This window comes from Castor canadensis, chromosome 17 (genome assembly GCF_047511655.1).
Source record: "Castor canadensis chromosome 17, mCasCan1.hap1v2, whole genome shotgun sequence".
Lineage (NCBI taxonomy): Eukaryota > Metazoa > Chordata > Mammalia > Rodentia > Castoridae > Castor > Castor canadensis.
In genome coordinates, this window is record NC_133402.1 from 43281481 (window position 1) to 43303995 (window position 22515).

At 44.1% G+C, this 22515-nt stretch overlaps 1 protein-coding gene across 14 annotated transcripts in view; it reads right to left on the bottom strand.

Moving 5' to 3' along the window:
- Positions 1-22515, bottom strand: part of Ulk4 (unc-51 like kinase 4) — a 548798-nt gene that overhangs the window by 483824 nt on the left and 42459 nt on the right. For all 14 annotated transcript variants that reach the window (XR_012443110.1, XR_012443108.1, XR_012443109.1 and 11 more), the window contains exons 15-16: positions 21321-21502; positions 20334-20380 (exon numbers count right to left, since the gene is read on the bottom strand). Coding sequence is in view for 9 of the 14 variants with exons in the window: in XM_074059105.1 (XP_073915206.1) it covers positions 20334-20380; positions 21321-21502 (229 nt within the window). In the remaining 5 variants the exon portion in view is untranslated. The remainder of the gene's footprint in view (positions 1-20333; positions 20381-21320; positions 21503-22515) is intronic.

Here is a 22515-nt window from a genome sequence, read left to right on the forward strand (position 1 = left end):
AAATTAGAGATAAGGGCAAAATAGTTTCTGCTGGGTAGCAAGGGGGTGGGGGGAAGAGGGAGGGGGCAGGGGATTAAGGGAGAGGGTGGGGGAAGGGGGAGAAATGACCCAAACATTGTATGCACATATGAATTTTTAAAAAAAACAAAGAAAGAAAAATTATAATATTTTTGTAATAAATAAATAAATAAATAAGTGGTGAACTGATGAGAAGCATGCTCATGTTTACTTATACATGCATGTTCTTCTGGCCAATCCACACGTGCTATTTCTTGGCTTTTTAAAAGAACCTTTGTAGAACTCAAAGGAGGGAAACCAATCAGAACCAGAGGGGGACCACGCGGAAAATGTGCTATCACATGTCTAACATGCAAAAATAACTCTTATAGATTTCAACACTGTTCAATCACCCTTCAATTTACTTAACACATCCAGATTAAAGGAGTCCTGGCCATTTTATGCTTAGCATCCCACTCTGAAAGAAAAGTCTACACTATAAAAGTGATCATTTTTTTTAAAAGATTTGGAAATTGGACTATTAAAACAAAAAAAAAAAAAAAGCAAGCTTCCAGTCACAGCTTTGCTGTTGTCCATGGTTTAAAGCCTAAATGTTCCCCCAAAGCCACAAGTTAAAGGCTTGGTTCACAGCCCGTGCACTATTGGGAGGTGAGGTCTACCGGAAGGAAGTTAAGTCACTAGGGGTGTGCTCTTGAGAGCGACCCAGCCTACTACTCTCTCTCCCTTTGCTTCCCATCCATGATGAAATGAACAGACCTCCCCACTGTGACATACCATGCTGCCATAGGCCCAAAGTGAGGGGGCCAAGTGACCATGGACCAAAACCTCTGAAACTGAGGCAAAACACATTACCTCCCTTTAAGATTCTCATGTCACGTATTAAACACAGTGACAGAAGGCTAACTAACATAGCCACTAGCCAGCTGCATGCAATTTAAAGAGGTATCTGGATAACATCTAAATATTTTCACAACTGTAAAAAGATGCTTGACATAAAAACTCACTAATGAATTAAAAGATATGAAACAAGAAACCTATCTCATTTCAAAGACAAGCTCGAGAAGCAGTAACAAAGAATCTTCCAACAAATAAAAGCCTAGGATAAAAATCACATAATCATCTTGATAGATGTAGGAAAAGTCTTTGACAAAATTCAACATCCACTCATGATAAAAGCTCTAAAGAAACTAGGAAGAAATCATACCACAACATAATAGAGGCCATACATAACAAACTAAAGTCAACATTATACTGAATGGGAGGGAAACTGAAGCATTTCCACTAAAATCAGGAATGAGACAAGGGTATATACTCTCCATGCTTATTTGATATGGTGCCTGCATTCTTAGCCACAGCAATAAGGTAAGAGAAAGAAAGAAAAGGGATAGAACTAGGAAAGGAAGAATTAAACTGAAAGGAATATGAGGTCTCAGCGGGCCCCAACCCCCTTGTTGGAGAAACCAGTACCAAACATCCCATGTAGATAAGATAAGCAATGAGGCAGGGCTCAGTTAGGGCATATAGAATGTGAGGAATGCAAGATGTGAGATACGAGCAAGATGTGAGATACGAGCAAGATGTGAGGTACGAGCAAGATGTGAAGTACGTGCAGGATGTGCTCTGCCTGCTTGTCTAATGTTGATAACAAAAATATGCACGCCACTGCAGTCTATATAAGATTTCCCCCTAAGAGGCTCAGGGTCTTGCTTTCCTAACCGGTCCTGCGTGTCCGTGTGGGAGCTCGACCCTGGCTAGCCAGTCCAATAAACTCTGCTTTGTTGATTGCATTCACGCCTGGCTCTCTGTCTCTCGGGGGAATAGGATTCCGGGTCCTAACATTTGGAGGTTCCACCGAGATTTCATTTTCTCGAGAGACAGAACCTGCCTGCGAGAAAGCAGGGGCGATCCCAAGTCCTAGGCGTTGGGAGGGGATCCCAGACCCTCATTTGGAGGAACTTGAGTGTTCCATTTGGGCCGCGGCGGGGATTCGGCCAATCCCCAGGGAGATTCATTCTGGGAATCTCGCAAGGAGGACCACAGGGTCCTATTGGGAGAGGCTTTCCTCTCATTTGGGCTCGAGCATTTTAGGAACCCTGGCGCCAGGTGAAGAACTAATTGAGCTAGTCGACCGACCACCCGTCAAGTGGACGCCTTTCGGCCTGATATCCCAGTTGGACGGTGAGGAGGTTGAATGGGGTGCGCACCAGTGTGAGAGAAGGACCGGTCCGAGCGAGTGCTGGAGAGTGTTGTGTGTGTGTGGAATTATTGTTGCCTTTACCCTTTTTGTTCTATCTCTCTTGGTGTTTGAGTCTCCTTCCACAATGGGACAGGGACAAACAACCCCAAAGTCTCTGATCCTTTCTCACTTTCCAGAAGTTAAAGAAAGGGCCTTAAATGCGGGTCTGGTCATCAAGAAAGGTAAGTTCGACACCTTTTGTTCTGCAGAGTGGCCCACCTTTGGAGTCGGGTGGCCCATTCAAGGTTCCCTCTCCCTAGACCTGATCACTAAGGTTAAAGCAGTCATTTTTCAGCCAGACAATCGAGGCCATCCAGACCAAGTTCCTTACATTTTGGTTTGGGAGGATCTGGTGAGGAACCCTCCCCCTTGGTTAACAGTTTTTCTGACCCACCCCTCCAGTTCGGCCCCCGGGGCTAAAACCCCAGTCACGCCCGCCTTGGTCATAAAGGAGGAGGAAAAACTTCCTCTTCCCACCTTGACCGGTCCTCAAATTAGGGCATCTCCTTCACCATCTCCGGTCTTACCAGAGAGTTCCCCCCTTTACCCATCCCTCGCAGGGGCAGAGGAAGATCGGCCGCCTCCATACGTGACTCCCCCTGGCCAAGCCAGTGCCCCGGAGGAGGAAATTTCCTCATCCTCCTCAACAGGACTGGCAGCAGGAGGAGGAATGGGTCGAAGACTTTGCCCCCGAGGGATCCGGGAAAGGGAGGGGGAAGACGGGCCCCCCTCATCAACACAGGGGGAGGAAACTGTCCCTACACTTCCAGTCCGGATGGTGGGCCAAGGGGGACCGGGAGGAGGGCAACAGTTTCAGTACTGGCCCTTCTCCTCCAGTGATCTATATAACTGGAGGACGCAGAACCCGCCCTTTTCTGAAGACCCCAAGTGTCTCATAGATCTCCTGGAGTCCATCATGCATACACACCGTCCCACTTGGGATGACTGTCATCAGCTGCTCAATACTCTTTTTACGACGGAGGAACGAGAGCGCATCCTCAACGAAGCGAGGAAGAACGTCTTGGGGGATAATGGGAGACCCACAACTCTCCAACCGGCCATAGACGAGGCTTTTCCCCTACGCCGCCCTGATTGGGATTTCGGGACCGCAGAAGGTAGGGAGCGTCTTCGGATCTACCGCCAGACTCTTATGGCCGGTCTCCGAGCGGCCGCCAGAAGGCCCACCAATTTTGCAAAAGTGAAAGCAGTCGTTCAAAGGGAAAACGAAAGCCCAGCCGGTTTCTTAGAGCGCCTCTATGAGGCATACCATCAGTACACCCCTATTGACCCTGAGGCAGACCTCCACCGGTCTGCTGTGGTACTCTCATTCATTAATCAGGCAGCTCCAGACATTAGGAGAAAACTCAATAAACAGGAAAACTTAGGGGAGATGACTATAAGGGAAATGCTGCAGGTAGCGGAAAAGGTCTTTACCGCTAGGGAAACTCCAGAAGAAAGGGAGGAAAGACAGAGAAAGGAAGACAGGGAGGCCCAGGAGAAATTGAGAAAGGAGGACCGGGAGTTCCAGGCTAAGGAAAACTGAAAGCAACAGAGAGAAATGGCTCGTATTTTCCTAGCGGGTGTCCGGGACCAACCCAGGGGAGGGGGCCACGCCAGGACCCCGGATAAGGAACACTGTTTTTACTGTAAGGAAACGGGGCATTGGAAGAGAGAATGTCCTAAGTTAAAGGGAAGAAGAGGGTTTGGAAGGAGACCGGGGGAAAACAGGGAAAGGGAACGAGCAGTAGAGCAGGCCAGAGTCCTCCTAGCCAGAGAAGAGGACTGAAGGAGACGGGGCTCAGACCCCCTCCCCGAGTCCTGGGTAACAATGCATGTGGAGGGGAAGCCGATGGGGTTCATGGTGGATACCGGCGCCCAATATTCGGTTTTAAACAAGGCACATGGACCTTTGAACAAGGCACGAACAAGTGTTGTTCAGGGGGCCACCGGTACGCAGTTATGTACATGGACTACCAAAAGAAAGGTGAACTTAGGAAAACACCAGGTCACACACTCCTTCTTGGTCGTCCCTGAGAGCCCCGCTCCCCTGCTCGGACGGGACCTACTCACCAAAATAGGGGCCCATATCCATTTTGAACCAGATGGAATAATTGTGACTGATCGAGAAGGGAGCCCGATTCATGTCTTGTCCCTATCATTGGCTGACGAGCATCGTCTGTTTGAGAGTCAACAGGAACCAGGAGGGGACATGACTCATTGGGTAAAAAGATTTCCCACGGCCTGGGCGGAGACTGCGGGAACCGGCCTCGCCAAACACCTCCCGCCCGTAGTTATACAATTGAAGGCTTCTGCTCTCCCCATTCGGGTGAAACAGTATCCTATGCCTGAGGAGGCCCGAAGAGGCATAGCCCCTCATATCCACAGGCTAATAAAGGAAGGAGTACTGCGACCTTGTCAGTCTGCCTGGAATACTCCTCTGCTCCCCGTCCGAAAGCCAGGAAGCGGGGACTATAGGCCCGTGCAAGACCTACGAAAGGTAAACGAGCGGACGGAGGACATTCATCCCACCGTTCCGAATCCCTATACCTTGCTCAGCCACCTACCCCCCTCGCAAGTATGGTATACAACCCTTGATTTGAAAGATGCTTTCTTCAGCATTCCATTGTCAGAAATTAGTCAGCCGCTATTTGCTTTCGAATGGCAAGAAGATGGGGGCCAATCCGGACAGCTCACTTGGACCAGACTGCCGCAAGGATTTAAAAACTCTCCCACCCTGTTTAATGAGGCCCTGAGCCAGGACCTGGAACCTTTTCGTCGGAGCCACCCACGAGTCACTCTATTACAGTATGTTGATGACTTACTGTTAGCGGCGGAAACCCGAGAGGAGTGCATCAAGGCTACTGAACACCTGCTAACGGAATTAGGTGAGCTGGGGTATCGGGCAAGTGCCAAGAAAACTCACATCTGTAAAAGGTCAGTGACGTATTTGGGTTATCGGATTGCAGATGGGGCAAGATGGCTGACTGATGCCATGAAACAGACTATTCTGGCTATCCCATCCCCGACATCCACTAGGGGGGTGAGAGAATTCCTGGGCTCCGCGGGGTTCTGTAGACTCTGGATTCCAGGATTTGCGGAAATAGCCAGACCCCTATATGAGGCCACCAAAGAAGCTCCAGATTGGAGTTGGGGAGAGAGAGAACAACAGGCCTTTGATCAGCTAAAAGACGCTCTTTTGCAGGCCCCTGCCTTAGCCTTGCCAGATCCTACAAGACCATTCACTCTGTTTGTAGATGAGAAAAAGGGGGTAGCCAAAGGAGTCTTGACCCAACAGCTAGGTCCCTGGAAGAGACCAGTGGCATACTTTTCCAAGAAATTAGACGCAGTAGCGGCAGGATGGCCCCCCTGCCTCCGCATCATAGCGGCCATTGCCGTGCTGGTGAGAGAAGCCGATAAACTAACCTTTGGACAGGCCCTCTGGGTAACGGCCCCTCATCCGGTGGAGGGAATCCTTAAACAACCCCCTGGGAAATGGATGACGAATGCCAGGCTCACCCACTACCAGGGGCTCTTGTTGGATTCCCCTCGGATCACATTCACAGATCCCGTAATCCTGAACCCTGCCACCTTGTTGCCTAACCCGGAACTGCAGACACCTGTCCATAACTGCAAAGAATTCCTCTCCGAAGTTACACAGGTACGGGCTGACCTAAAGGATACCCCCCTGTCCGGCTGCAAATTAAACTGGTACACGGATGGAAGCAGTTTTTTCCAAGATGGAGCCCGAAGGGCAGGGGCAGCTGTAGTCGACCAAGAAGGAAATACGGTATGGAGCAGCGCCCTCCCACCCGGAACATCAGCCCAAAAAGCGGAATTAATTGCCTTGGCAGAGGCCCTGGAGAGGGCAAAAGGAAAGCGAGTCAATATCTACACCGATAGCCGCTATGCTTTCGGTACCATCCATGTCCACGGGGCCATCTATCGCGAAAGAGGATTCCGCACAGCAGAAGGAAAACATCTAAAGAACCTAGCCGAAGTCCAGCGTCTATTAATGGCAGTGGAAAAACCGAAGGCAGTGGCAGTGATGTATGTCCCAGGCCACCAGTCTGCCAAGACGCCGGAAGCTGTCGGTAACAACAGAGCAGATCAAGAAGCAAAGAGAGTAGCAATGGTGAGTCCTCCCATGGAGACAGGGCAACCTTCCACGGTTGCGGCGATAGACGTGCCGGTCCCAGAGCTCCCTCCGCTACCCCCCCCGACCAGAATACTCCACAGAGGATTTCACTTGGATGAGAGCCCACTCCCCCTTTAGAGAAGGGGAAGACGGATGGAAAAGCGACTTGGAAGGCAAGTTAATTCTGCCTGAAAAACTCGGACGATTCCTGTTGGCTAACTTACATAAGTCCACCCATTTGGGGCGGAGAAAATTACTAGACTTGTTGACATCTGCGCAGCTCCGATTTCCGAACCAGACCATAGCAGTCCGCCAAATTGTGGAAGATTGTGCCAGCTGCACAATCATGAAACCAGGACGAAGGGAGGGGCACCATACAGGTACTCGGGAACGGGGGAGGGCTCCGGGAAGAAGTTGGGAAGTGGATTTTACTGAGGTAAAACCGGGAAAGTTTGGGTACAAATATTTGCTGGTATTCATAGATACCTTTTCAGGCTGGGTGGAGGCTTTTCCTACAAAGAAGGAGACGAGTCAGGTAGTGGCAAAGGCTTTGCTAGAGGAAATCATACCCAGATATGGGGTGCCCGAGGCAACTGGGTCAGATAACGGTCCGGCTTTTGTTAGTAAGGTCCTGCAGGGACTAGCCCAGACTATGGGGGCCAATTGGAAGCTACATTGTGAATATAACCCCCAGAGCTCAGGACAAGTAGAAAGGATGAATAGGACACTAAAGGAGACTTTAGCCAAATTGGCCCTGGAGACTGGCGGTGATTGGGTGACGCTCCTTCCCTTGGCCATCTTCCGAGTCCGGAACTCCCCCTATGTCCATGGGCTAACTCCCTTTGAGATCCTGTATGGGGCTCCACCCCCCATCATTCAGAGGACCTTAAGCCCAGAACTAGGTGATCTGGCCCCAAATTACCTGACCATGTTGCAGGCTTTAGCTAAAGTGCAACAACGGATTTGGCCCTTAATTCAAGCATACCACGCTGTTAAGAGGGACCCGGCTCCAGAACATGGCATAGTCCCGGGTGACATGGTATGGGTTAAAAGGCATCAGTCCAAAACCCTAGAGCCTAGATGGAAAGGACCTTATGTTGTACTGTTTACTACCCCTACCGCCCTCAAGGTTGATGGCATCGGACCTTGGATCCACCACTCCCACGTGCGTCGAGCCAATCATCAAAAACAAGAAGGGGTCAAGGAGTGGACTGTACGGCGGCACCCAGACAACCCATTAAAGCTAAAGCTTTTGTGGCCCCGGGAACATGCAGAGCCTTCAGGAGCAGCCACGGATCGGGTGGCTGATCGCTCTGATCTTGCTCAATGCCCAGAGCGGGAGCCTCGCAGAAACCAACCCTCACCAGCCCTATAAGCAAACCTGGATACTCACCGATGGGGAGACTCATACCACCCTCAACGAGACTACTCGCACTGCCCCCATAGGAACTTGGTGGCCGGAGCTTCAGTTCTGCTTCAGAGACATCAATCCTGCCTACAAGTCTACTGCCCCGGAGTCAGCCCGACGTTATGGGTTTTATGCCTGCCCCGGCCACAAAAAGAACCAGGAATGTGGGGGGATACAATACTCCTTCTGTAGGTCATGGGCATGTGTCACATCCAATGATAGTGAATGGAAATGGGGGATATCAAAATCAGACCTAGTCAAATTTGCCTTTGTAAATGGGATATTAAGGGGGCACAGAATTCCAATACCCACCCATAAATGCCAGCCCACGGATCTAGATAGAATCAAGGTCACTTTCACTGAAACTGGCAAGAAGGACACCCCTGGGTGGATACAAGGTAAGGTATGGGGACTTGTATTTTATAAATATGGTGGACATGCTGGCTCGACCATAGTGGTCAGATTAAAAATTGAGCCCATAGGGCCACCGTCCACAGCAGTAGGCCCCAATAAGGTACTTAGGCCGCCCAATGTAAAGCCATCTCCCCAACCTTCCACAACTCACCACCTTCCCTCAACCATAGCTCGGGCTAATGTTACAACTCCAAGACCATCAGAAACCAGCCCTCCCCTGGTGAGGCCCAGTCTCATGACCGCATCTAAAGACCCCCTCTGGGAGCTAGTGGGTGCTGCCTTCCTGACGTTAAACCACACCAACCCTAACATGACTAACTCCTGTTGGTTATGTTATGATGTGAGGCCCCCATTCTATGAGGCAATAGGGCTAAACACCACTCACGATACCTCATCTGAGGAAAACCCTACTCAATGTTCCTGGGGAGACCGTAAGAGAGGTCTGACCATACAGCAGGTAAACGGCCAAGGAACCTGCTTAGGAAAAGTGCCAAAGAACAGACGGGACTTATGTACTGTTATTAACGCCAGTTCTACCTGGGGAAATGCTATTAAATGGGTAATTCCAAAGGACAATGGGTGGTGGCTATGCTCGCGGTCCGGACTCACCCCATGCCTATCAACTAAGGTGTTTAACAGCTCTAAAGAATTCTGTGTTATAGTGGTTGTGCTGCCCCGCATCCTCTATCATTCGGAGGAAAGTCTATATTCATACTGGAATATAGGAACAGGTGAGAGAAAGAAGAGAGAGCCTATTTCTACACTAACCATTGCTACCCTACTTAGCCTAGGGGTGGCTGGGGCAGGGACCGGCATAGCCTCCCTGGCTACTCAACATAAAGGGATGTCTTCGCTGCGCGCAGCCATAGACGAAGATATAGAGAGAATAGAAACCTCCATTAGCCACCTAGAAAAATCCCTCACTTCTCTGTCTGAGGTAGTACTTCAAAACCGACGAGGTCTGGACTTGTTGTTCCTCCAAAAAGGGGGACTATGTGTTGCTCTAGGGGAAGAATGTTGTTTTTACGCTGACCATACCGGAGTTGTTCGTGACTCCATGTCTAAACTCCGAAAGAGCCTGGAACAAAGAAAACGAGAAAAAGAGGCAGGGGAAAGCTGGTTCGAGTCTTGGTTTAACCAGTCCCCATGGTTGGCTACCCTTTTATCTGCACTGGCAGGGCCAATAATAATCATCCTACTGCTTGTTACCATAGGACCCTGGATTCTAAACCGACTTATGACTTTTGTCAAAAGTCGAATTAATACTATCCAACTTCTGGTCCTCCGCCAACAATATCAGGCTCTTCATCCTCTCGAGGATGATTCCTCAATTTAGGCCATAAGAAAGGGGGGAATGAAAGGAATATGAGGTCTCAGCGGGCCCCAACCCCCTTGTTGGAGAAACCAGTACCAAACATCCCATGTAGATAAGATAAGCAATGAGGCAGGGCTCAGTTAGGGCATATAGAATGTGAGGAATGCAAGATGTGAGATACGAGCAAGATGTGAGATACGAGCAAGATGTGAGGTACGAGCAAGATGTGAAGTACGTGCAGGATGTGCTCTGCCTGCTTGTCTAATGTTGATAACAAAAATATGCACGCCACTGCAGTCTATATAAGATTTCCCCCTAAGAGGCTCAGGGTCTTGCTTTCCTAACCGGTCCTGCGTGTCCGTGTGGGAGCTCGACCCTGGCTAGCCAGTCCAATAAACTCTGCTTTGTTGATTGCATTCACGCCTGGCTCTCTGTCTCTCGGGGGAATAGGATTCCGGGTCCTAACAAAACTATCCCTAACTGAAAATGCTATGGCCCACCAGAAAACTCAAGATTTGATAAACACTTTTGAAAAAGTAGGATACAAAAATCAGCAGCTTTCCTATATGCCAATAATGACCATGCTGAGAAAGAAATCAGGAAAGTAATCCCATTTGCAATAACCTAAAATAAAAAAATACCTAGGAATAAAGTTAACTAAGGAAGTGAAAGACCTCTACAATGAAAACTATAAAAGAAACAAATTGAAGATGACACTAGAAGATGGAAAGACCTCCCAAGATGGAAAGACCTCCCATGTTCATGGACTGACAGAATTAATATTGTGAAAATGGCTATATTACTGAAAGTAATCTACAGATTCAATGCAATGTCCATCAAAATCCAATCAAAGTCATTCTTCACAGAAATAGAAAAAAAAATCCTAAAATTCATATGGAAGTCAAAAAACCCTGAATAGTAAAAAGCAATCCTGAGCAAAAACAGAAATGCTGAAGGTATCAAAAGACCTGATTTCTAATTGTACTACAGAGCCATAATAACCAAAACAGCATGGTACTGGCACAAAAACAGAAACAAAGACCAATGGAATAGAACACAGGACCTAGAAATAAGCCCATGAAACTACAGCCATATGACTCTTAACAATGATACCAAAACATATGTTGGAGAAAGCCAGCCTCTTCAACAAATAGTGCTGGGAAAACTGGACATCCACATGTAGAAGACTGAATAGCTCTTATCTTGCATAAAAATCAACTCAAATTGGATCAAAGACCTTAATTTAAGACCTGAAACTGAAACTACCAGGGGAAAACAAAGATATACAGGCAATGACTTTCTAAATAGGACTCCTACAAATAGCTCAAGAAATGAGAGCAAGAATGAAAAATGGGATTACAGCAAATTAAAAAGCTTCCACATTGTTTCAAAAGAAACAATGACCAGAATGAATAGATAAGGTACAAAATGAGAGAAAATCTTTGCCAGCTATGCATTTGACAGAGAATTAGTATCAGGATTATGTAAAAATTCAAAAAAGTAAACACCAAAAAAAAAAAAATTCACTTGATAAACAGGCAATTGAACTGAATAGACAGTCCTCAAAAGAGGAAGTACAAATCGCTAATAAATACATGAAAAAAATATTCAATATCTTTAGCCATCAGGGAAATGCAAATCCAAATGACATTGAGATTCCATCTCATTCCAGTCAGAATGGTTGTCATCAAGGAAACAAACAGCAGCAAACGCTGGCAAGGATGGGGGGCGGGGCGGGGGCGGGGAGAGGAATCCTTATACACTGTTGGTGGGAATGTAAATTAGTCCAAGCACTATGGAAATCAGTTTGGCAGTTCCTCAAAAAACTAAAAACCTACCCTATGATCCTGCTATACCACTCTTGGGCATAAACCCAAAGGAATATAGGCCAGCATACAATAGAAGAAAACTGCACACCCATGTTCACCAGAGCCTTATTCACAGTAGCCAGGTTGTGGAATCAGTCTAAGTGCCCATTAATGGATCGGTGAATGGATAAAGAAAATGCAGCACATATACACACTAGAGCATTATTTACCCATAAAGAAAAATGAAATTATGTTGTTTGTAAAAAAATGGATGGACTAGTGTTTATTGCAGCACTATTCACAATAGCCAAGTTATGGAAACAGCCAAGATGCCCCAGCACTGACGAATGGATTAAGAAAATGTGGTATCTATACACAATGGAATTTTATGCAGCCATGAAGAAGAACGAAATGTTATCATTCGCTGGTAAATGGATGGAATTGGAGAACATCATTCTGAGTGAGGTTAGCCTAGCCCAAAAGACCAAAAATCGTATGTTCTCCCTCATATGTGGACATTAGATCAAGGGCAAACACAACAAGGGGATTGGACTATGAGCACATGATAAAAGCGAGAGCACACAAGGGAGGGGTGAGGATAGGTAAGACACCTAAAAAACCAGATAGCATTTGTTGCCCTTAATGCAGAGAAACTAAAGCAGATACCTTAAAGCAACTGAGGCCAATAGGAAAAGGGGACCAGGAACTAGAGAAGAGGTTAGATCAAAAAGAATTAACCTAGAAGGTAACACCCACGCACAGGAAATCAATGTGAGTCAATGCCCTGTATAGCTATCCTTATCTCAACCAGCAAAACCCCTTGTTCCTTCCTATTATTGCTTATACTCTCTCTACAACAAAATTAGAAATAAGGGCAAAATAGTTTCTGCTGGGTATTGAGCGGGGGGAGCGGGAGGGGGTGGAGTGGGTGGTAAGGGAGGGGGTGGGGGCAGGGGGGAGAAATGAACCAAGCCTTGTATGCACATATGAATAATAAAAGAAAAATGAAAAAAAAAAATGGATGGACTAGAAGTTGTAATGTTACACAAAAAGACAAATACTGCACGCTTTCTCTCATATGCAGAACCTTAGACCAACAGGAAAAAAAAAAAAAAAAAAAAACATGAAAGTAGAGGGAAAAACATTTGAGAAGAGGAAAGGGACCAGTGGGAGGGTGAAGGAGGATAAGAGAAGGTAGCAGAGACAATGAGGAGTGAATAAAAACAAAGTACATATTATAAACATGTATGAAAACATCATCATGAAACCCATTGTTTTGTACAATATGCACTAATAAAAAAGAAAAAAATCAAAAAATACTTGACACCGAATCATATTTCAGTGTACAAGATATCAGCTATTAGATTTCTTCAACTAAAATAAAAATGCATTAGACCATGCTAATTAAATATTTCCCCAATTTCACAAGAAAAAAAAATCTGAGAAAACGCTCTACCAAAACACAGACTTTTAATTGTAAACTATTTAAATAATAATACAGCAATAACGACAAAAACCTACATATGTCTATACCATATACCCAACACCCTCACAAGACTGGCTCCTTCTGAGAATTCAGGTTTTTCCTCCAATGTCACCCACTTCAGGTTCCCCCAATGACTCAGCATACTGCACCTCAGAACCGTCCCCTTCTCCATCATGGCACCTATGGCACCCCTGGTCAGCATGCCTCCATGCAGACAGAGAAATGCTGTACAACTGCACAGCTCAGACACGTCCACTAGAGACATGGGACTATCAAGTTCATAAAATATGACTGGTGGCAGTGCTGGTGGTGCACACTTGCAATCCAGCACTCAAGAAGCTGAGGCAGGAAGATCATGATTTTGAGGCCAGACCTTGTATTGCTATTCAAATAAAATTTAATATACTACATAGATATGTATATGTGTGTATATATGCATATACACATGTGTGTATATAGCTTTTTAACACTGTGACCCAATACCTGACAGAAACAACTTAAGAGAGGAAAGATATATTTTGGTCAAAGTTTCAGAACCATGAGTGCATGGACTGAACAGTCCATGGTTTCTTGGCCCCATGCATTTGGGGAGAAAAACATGGCAGCAGGATTGTGTGGCACAGGAGAGCTGTTCGCCTCATGGCACACAGGATGCAGAAAAGCTGTAACAGGAAGGGGCCAGGGCAAGATATAGCTCCCAAGGACACGCACCCAGTGACCTACTTCCTCGGGCCAGGTAGGGCATTCTACCACCTCCAATAGTCTATTCCATTTTTGAAACTATCATTGTATTAAAGCATTGATTGGGTCAGAGCCATCATGCTCTAACTGGCTCTGGAAATATACCCAAGGCTGCCAATCAAGTTGACAATCAAGATTAACTATAGATAGACAGACAGATAAATTCAGCAGTGAGACCTGTCCTCCAAATCCTGGCCAGAGGGACTTCATCCTTTACTAACCCACCATTTAGCTGTTCTACATGCAGAATCCCTGACAAGGGTAATGATAAGTATGCATAAACATCTAACTTTCCCAGAGTCTGGTTTTGTCTGTCTTGTTTGAACCTTCAGTCACTTCTGCTGTTTTTGCACTAGGTGGCGCTCTACATCGAGGTTCTACTACAGACTTGAAGCTATATAAAAAAGGAGGGACAGAGGCCACTTGGTGACCTGGGAGAGTTCCAGACAAATGCAGAGCCCTTGACAGTCATCCACCACTCTGTGCACAACCCTTATTGAACTCACTTTATTGTATGAGTCATTTTGGGGCTCTCAGCACCTAGTGTGGAGGCTCCCTGAGAAAGTCACTCAACATATACATATACACACATATAAATATATATATATATATATAATTTATGACTGGCGCAAGAGAGGAACTAAATATTTAACTTTATTTTAACTTTAGATAGTCACATGTATTTAGTAAAATTGTATGGTTACTATTCCTTTGCTTGTTTATTATCTAGCTCCTCCTTCAAAGTCCATGAAAGAAGGTTTTGTCTTGCTCACCACTGTGAGCAACTAGACAGTAAACGTTTGCTGAATGAATATAACACTGACATTGAGAACAAAGTAGTAGGGCCAAGCACTGTAGCACAGGCCTGTAACCACAGCTATGCAGGAGGCAGAGGAGGTAAGAGGATGGGGGCCAGCCCTAGGCAAAAATCACAAGATCCTATCTGAAAAATAAATTAAAGCAAAAAGGGCTGTGGGTGGGTGGCTCAAGTGGTAGAGCACCTGGCTAGCAAGTATGAGGCCCTGAGTACTTGAAACCGTAGTACCAGAACAAAAAGAAAGAAAAAAAAACCTAAACAGATTAGTAGGAAACAAGTGAGTAAAAATATGACTGCACATGGCAGACAAAAGTGAAGTAGGATTTCCACTGTAAATCCCAAAGTAGAGTTCAAAGCTAAAAACATTGTATGAGAAAAGGATTCCTTTAAACCAAAGCTGCTATGACATACAATATAGGTATGAATCTTTATACAGCAAACAACAAAGTGCAAAAAGTAAATCCAACAGTGGTGGGTAACTCAAGCTACTCCTCTCCTGACCTCACCAAAGCATCAACAATGAACCCATACACATTTGAGCATGAACAATAAAACCTGACCTCACCAAAGCATCAACAATGAACCCATACACATTTGAGCATGAACAATAAAACCAACAGTCCAAAATGCAGGTGTATATATCAGCTCCTACACCCGCCAGAGGACCACACGCACTCACTGGGAGAGGTACACAGTGGTGTTCAGGAATCAGATTCCTGGAGCCAGTCTTGGGTCCACACTAGGGACGGCAGAGGGTTAGCACCTTTCATGGGCCTGATCCCTGGTTATCTCATGAGTTAAGTAGGACTGACAGTAATATGTACCTGAGCAAATTGTTCTAAGAATCAAGGAGATAATCCTGTGCAGAGATTACCATGTTGTCTGACAGTTAATATGTGTGCAATGGGTCAGCTATTACCAGCACATTACTAACTGACTGCTCATTGTATACTTTAAAAATGAGTTTATATTAGACCTCAAAGATAAATCATAGAAATTCTAAAGGCAGAAATTACACAGGAAGGACTCATAATCATGATATAATAAAAGCAGAAAAGTGGAAACAACGTAGTTAAGCCTAAACATTTGAAAACTTGAAAGCACTTCTACATATCTTATATATCAGATGTAAAATAAAAGCATCCACAAGTCACAACCATGTAAATAACACAAGTTAAAACTCATGAGAAATTCTCTTTTAATGCTAGTGGACAAAACATGGTTCCCTCAAGTGTGTGCTACAGTACAAGAAAAATCCCTTTAACTACATGATAATTGGAAACAAGAAGAACTGGAAGTAGAATAGGAAGTCTGAGAAATCCCAGATGACATACACAGATAGAATCAGACTGACAGAGAATGACTAAAAAATAGCTCTGTCCAAGAGCCACTGGGAAGGATGAAACTTCCCAAGGAAGTCCCAGGGACTTGGAATAAACTACAACACAAAACAAAAAAGAGCCCCAGGACAGACACCCGATTAAATCTATACACAGGGAATTATTGAGCCTATCAGGCCCTGCCCCTCCATCTGTCTGTCTAGGACAAAGAATGGCCCCTGTATCCCTGGCCTCTGAGGTATAATGGAAAATTATCCCCAGTGAGCAATCTGCCTTAGGCGGGACACGGTGGTGGATATGGGGAGCAGAGTCTGTGGTCTTCCAGCTACTAAATGAGAAAAGTCAGTTCCTCTCCAAGAGAAAAGCCATCCTGGCCATTATAGAGGTGTCTGGTCCACCCACTGGCTCTTCAGCAAGCTACACTCCCAGTATATACTTCAACCTAGTCATACACCAGTTCTGCCTTCAAGGACAAGCTGTTGGAGGAACAGTTACAAAGCAGAGAGGAAACTTCTATTACCAACTTCTACACTAATGTTCTCAACTATTTCTTCACAATAGAAATGAAGACCCAAAGATCACCAGGCATTTGAGAAATAAGCAGCATTAAAAAGCAGGGTCATGATGGAAAAGAAGTGGCCTACAGGTGGAAGAGATAAGGATACAATTTCCATAATCCTAATACTTAACCTGAAATATTAATTATAATATTTAATCCTCAATTCTGTCCCAAGAAGAGAATTTTTATAATCCTAACATTTACCCTCAAGTTCAAAAATATATTACATACCAAATATAGACAGCTAGGAAAAAGAACCAATCAGAGAACAAGAAAATAAACAAAAATTCTCAAACATGATTATACAAATAAAAAAATTAACCAGAAATCTTAAAAAAATAAACAGGAATAAACATCAAGACTTAAAGTTAATACACAAAGTTCAGGAAGAGGACTAAAAGATATTCTAGCAGTTCTTCAGTCTGAGGCCAGCCAGGCAAAAGTTCAAGATCCTCTCTGAAAAACAGACTAAAAGCAAAATGACTGGGGGCATGGCTCAAGTAGTAGAGGGCTTGCCTAGCAAACATGAGGTCCTGCATTCCATCCCTAGTACTGCCAAAGCCAGCCCAGACAAAGAGTTCATAAGACCCCATCTCCAAAATAACCAGAGCAAAATGGGCTAGAGGTATGGCTTCAGTGGTAGAGTGCCTGCTTCGCAAGCACAAAGCCCTAAATTCAAACCTTAATCCCACCAAAAAAAAAAAAAAATTGAACACAGAATAATCCAGCATTTTCACTACTAGGTATGTATCCAAGAAAAAAGCACTGCTAGGTTTTTTGAAATGGGGGGGGGGGGGCTCTTCAGTTTGAGGTCCGGATGACCTCAAACTGAAGATCCTCATGCCCCAGCCTCCCATTTGCTGGGATTACCAGTGTGCACCACCATACCCAGCTGAGAAATGAAAATATAAGTTCACACACAACCTTATATATATGAATGAAGTGTTCATACAAGCTACAATATGGACAGACCTTGAAGACATTATGCTAAATGACAGTAACTAAACACAAAAGACCACACACTGTGTGATTACCTATATGAAATGTCCAGAATAGGAATAAATAGACATTAGATTAGTGCTTATGAGGAAAGAAGAATGGGTATAAGGTTTTACTGGGTGACAAAAATCTTTTGAAATTAGATAATGTTGATGGTTGCACAACTTTAAATACACTACAAAACCCACTGATCTCTACATGTCTTTAAAAGGTAAATTTTATTGTGATAAAATTTATTATATCACAATAAAAAAAGACAAAGTAAGGAAGCATAAGAAAAGTTGAGTAAAGAGTCAATAGTCAAACTCTCACGCCCATCCTCCAAGAGTCTCAGGAACAAAAAAAGGATGAATGAGAGAAGAAATAGTAGAAAAACTAAAGAAGGGAGGTGAATTTAATAGAGCAACTGTTGAAGCAAAATGTAAAAACATTCCTAGATACTGTTCCAGCAAACTTCCACAGGCCTGAAATAAAAAGAAAAACTCAGACAAGATAAAGCAAAATGAAACAAGACACACAGGAGAGGGAAAAGTGAGGCTGGGCCCCAGGTCCTCCAGAGCTACAGTGAGAACCAGGGAGAGAGTGCAAAATCCAAACTCTGCTGCAGACCTCCAGGCTTCCTGAGCCCACTGGGTCTGACTCAAGCAAACAACCACTCCAGGAAAAAAACTAACAAATGATGAAATTCAATCAACCAAGAGGTGAACCAGATCAAATAAATGGAGGGACTATGTTTTAAAAGAAGTTTTATTCAAGTATAAATCTAGATTTATTCAAGTATAAATTTTATACTAAAAAAAGAAGGCTGAAGGCATGGCTCAAGCGGTAAGGCACCTGTCTAGCAAGCACGAAGTTCTGGCCAGGACCGGTGGTTCACACTGGTGGTGATCCAGGCGGATCATGGTTCAAAGCCAGCTGTAGCAAAAGTTAGTTAGACCCCATCTCAACAATACACCAGATGGACATGGTGGTGTGAATCTGTATTCCCAGGTACGCAAGAGGCTATAGGTAGGAGGATCACAGTCTGAGGCTGGCTCCAGGCAAAAATGCCAGACTCTACCTGAAAAATTACACCAAAAAATAGGGCTGAAGGCATGGCTCAAGTGGTAGTGTGCCTTCCTAGCAAGTATGAGGCCCCAAGTTCAAATCCAGTACTGAAGGGGGAAAAGCACATTGATGGGAATGTCGATACAATGTTTTTGAAGAGCATTTTAGCAATTTATTGGAAGTCACAAAATTATGTACTCCTGCTATAATTTAGATCTTAAATGTTTCCTAAAGGTCTATGTGGTAAACTTTCATCCCAGTGTAGCACTACTGGGAGGTGATGGAAGCTTTAAAAGCTGGGGCCTTGGGAGGCATGGGGTCCACTCTTAGGGGCACACCCTTAAGTGGATATTGGGACCCTGGCCCCTCTCCCTCCCCTCTCTTTACCTTCTGGCCACCAGGAGGTGCCAGCTTGTTTTCTCATGCTGTCTGGCCATGATGTACTGCTACCAGCCCAAAGCATCAGAGATGACTTGCTATGGACTGAACCTTCCAAGGCTGTGACAACATAAACCTTTCCTCTTCATGAAATATCATCTCAGGTATTTTGTTGTATCAAATGCTAACTAACACAATTATTTACTAAGTCTATGAATTTGCCCTCAGGGAAAAAAGAAAAAGCGGGCACGAAGATTTAAGTACAAAAATGTTATGTTATTTTCAATATTATAATACTATCCCAAAATTGTACAGAGTAAATAAAATGTTCATAGCCTATTTTAAAAGGCATAACTTAAATACATAGACAAATCATTTATGACATTAAAATATATGATACATACTATAGGGGGAAAGCAGCAGTATTTGAAAGAGAAAGTGAAGGCTCCCAGCAGAGGACTACCTTAAACTTCAATTTAAAAAGTAAAAAAAAGTACTTGGAAAGGATTGAGAAGATGTGTTTTAATGTCAGCAGGGGGCACCCAATGCAAGGATTTGGGTTTTACATAAAGGTATTTAGTAAAGATTTCCAGCATTTCTTTCTAATAAATATACTACAACCTTAAATACTCAACCACTACCTTAAAATTCTATTTTGTAAAACCAGATCTTACTTTGGGAGAGTAACATTAGAAGATGTACAAGAATAATTATTCAAAGACCATTTTGTGCACTCCTCTTCCATTCATCAGAATGGAAGAATTACTACCTCTCCTCTGCCATGACTCACAGACCCCCTTCACCTCCCTGCCTCTCCCAACACTCACCTGAGATAAACAAGAAAGCGGGATGGTGACAACTACAACTCTACACCACCAATTGTATTACAGCTCCACTGCGACCATGCAGGCATTGATCTCACTACAATTTAAGTATCACCAGAAGTCTATGAAGTACTTACACTGCCCTCCGTTTTAAAGATGAGGATACTGAGGCTCAGCAGTTAAAGCAATGTGCCCAGGAGGAAGATCTGGGATCTACACCTAGGTTTGTCTCAATTCTAAGCCTACGCCATTCCTTTGTCCCAGACAGACGCCCGAGGAAAAGGAGACTCAGAAAAAGGTTTAATCACTTGGTCAAGTCTCCCTGGACCCCAGAGCCACAGTCTTTTAGCACTTATCTAATGTGTTTTTACCCTGGCATGCTGCTTCTACAAAAAGCAAGTACACTTCCTTCCTTAAGGAGTTTATAGGTCATAATCCCACTGGATTATAAATAACAGCATCCATTGGGAAGCTATGTGCTACAGGAGGACTAGGTAGAGGTGACAAAGGATAACTTGAAGACAGAATAAATTAAAACACAATGAATACACAATGAATACACAAAAGAGCAACAGCTAGCAAAGCTTCTAGAAGTAGTTCAGATAAGCCAAGGATTTTATTTATAACATTAAGATAATAGCTATTTTAAAAGCTGCTTTTAAATTTACAATTGGGAGGCCTCCAGAAACTGCCTATGAATCAGTCGTCATCACTTCAGGATAATTTCTGGTAATCTCTGAGGACTCTGTGCTTGTTGCAATAACTCCCTAAAATCATGAAAAATTTTTAAAATACAAGTGATACTTACATGTCCCAATTTGGAGCTATTCGCAAGTGCTGGATTAGGAGTTGGAACTAGAATAAAAAATTTTTAAAATGTACATTCAATTCATGGAACAACTCGGAAGGTGACAGTTAACAAACCAGACCTTCATGCAACTAAACTGTAAATTGTGTACCATGGAAATAACTATTTACAAACACACAAAACCACTGACTAAACAAGAAAAAAATTAAAGACTGGGGGATGGGGATGTGGTTCAAGTGGTAGAGCACCCACCTTGCAAGGGCAAAGCCCTGAGTTCAAACACCAGTACCACCAAAAAAAGTTCAATTAAAAAAAAAAGATTAGAAACAATGCCTTCACTTTCTCTTTCCACTTCAGACTACTGAAATGTCCCCTGCACACAACAGACCCAACTATCAAAACAAGCAACCTCCACATTATCTTGGAAGCAAATCAACTTCAATTTTCAAGTACCTTCCCAAATGAGGACCCCTCCAGAAAATGCCTCCAAAGCACAACGATTCCTTCAAAGGATGGCTTCAGAAGCTCTGCCAGGTCCCTCAGGGCTCAGCAGTGAGCCAGGACAGGTTAAGGAATAGCGTTCCCCAGGGGGTACAGAAAATAAGTCCTCAACAACTCCTTTCACTGCCACGTCAGAACTTGGGGCTTCCCAGGCTACCCAGCAAGGGAGCCCCTCATTCTACAGAGCCAGTTCCCAGCAGAATGAAAAGGCCTGTCTTATGATTTCAGATATGAAAAATAACATAATTATAAATTAATATAAAATGCAAACCTTAGTATTACAAAACAAAAGACTCAATACTGCCATCTACTTTTAGACTTAAACTAAAACCTTAGACTAAACTAAGGGTAATTTTCATGAACCTATGATCTTGATAAATCACTTTTTCATTGTAATTAAATCAAATTAACATTCTGACCCTTGTTGTAAAATGTGTAAACAAACACTAAAGTGCAGGTGTTAGGCTTTTGCCTCATAGAACCTACCAGAGGGGAATGGAGGAGCCTGGTGGCCACCTCCTTGTTCCCAGCCACTACACATAAGTAGCACAGGAGATTCAGCTTGGCCCGGGAGGCCCCTGCACTCTTCTCGGTGCAGTCGATCTGTGAGCATGCTTGTTGCAAAAAGTCATTCCACTCCTGGTCTTTCAGACATAACAACTTATCAGCTGCAGAGGAGAGAAACCAGTAAAGTAAAAGTGCATATGACGTGAAGAAGGATTGCTAAATTGGGCTCCAGTGGCTCAAGCCTGTGATCCTAGCTACTCAGGAGGCAGAGATCAGGAGGATCGCAGTTCGAAGCTAGCCCAGGTAGTTCACCAGACCCTGTCTCAAAAATATCCACACAAAAAAGGACTGGTGCAGTGGCTCAAGCAGTACAGCACCTGCCTAGTCCCTTCCCAGACCTAGTTCAAACCCTAGTACCATAGGGGGAAAAAAAAAAAAAAAAGACTGCATTATGTGAGAAATGGAACAAACATTTAATTTTATGAGCAGGGATGAAGACAAAGAAAACACCATCAAAACCAAAACCACTCTAAAGATGACACTACTTTCAGCTTACTGCCATGGAAAACTGCTCAGAAAAAGAAGGCAGGTAACTAAAGGAGAATTGTTCTGCAAACTACAATATTACAAAATTCAAAGTTAAATTGTATTTAAAGAAAACAAGACAGTCTTTGTAAAAATAGTCAGCCCAGTCCTAACATATTGGAAAAGCCATCCATTCTACAGTTGTTAAAAAGATACAGTGAAAGTACTATTGAACACCCCCCCAGGCTAACAGGATGGCAGGCACCATTGAGAACTGCTGCCTCCCAAGCCCCATACAAACAAAAAAGCAAACCCAGGAAAAGAGATGCCATCTCAAAGGCACATACTGTCAGCTGATCTCTATTTTTTGCTTTTGGTTTTTGGGTTTTTTGGTGGTACTCGGGTTTCAACTCAGGGCCTCATGCTGGCTACACACGCAGGTGCTCTACCGCTTAAGCCACTCCACCAGCCCTGATCTCTATCATTAAACAAAAGAAATTATAAAACCAATTCTCTAAATAACTCAAAGGGGGAAAAGGAAAGAGTATTTCCAGATAATATCTCTCTAGGTTTTCATAAAATAATGGCTTTACACTGAATGCACTAACTTAGTAACATTTTGCTTCATTTTGGTCTTTCAAAAACCTTT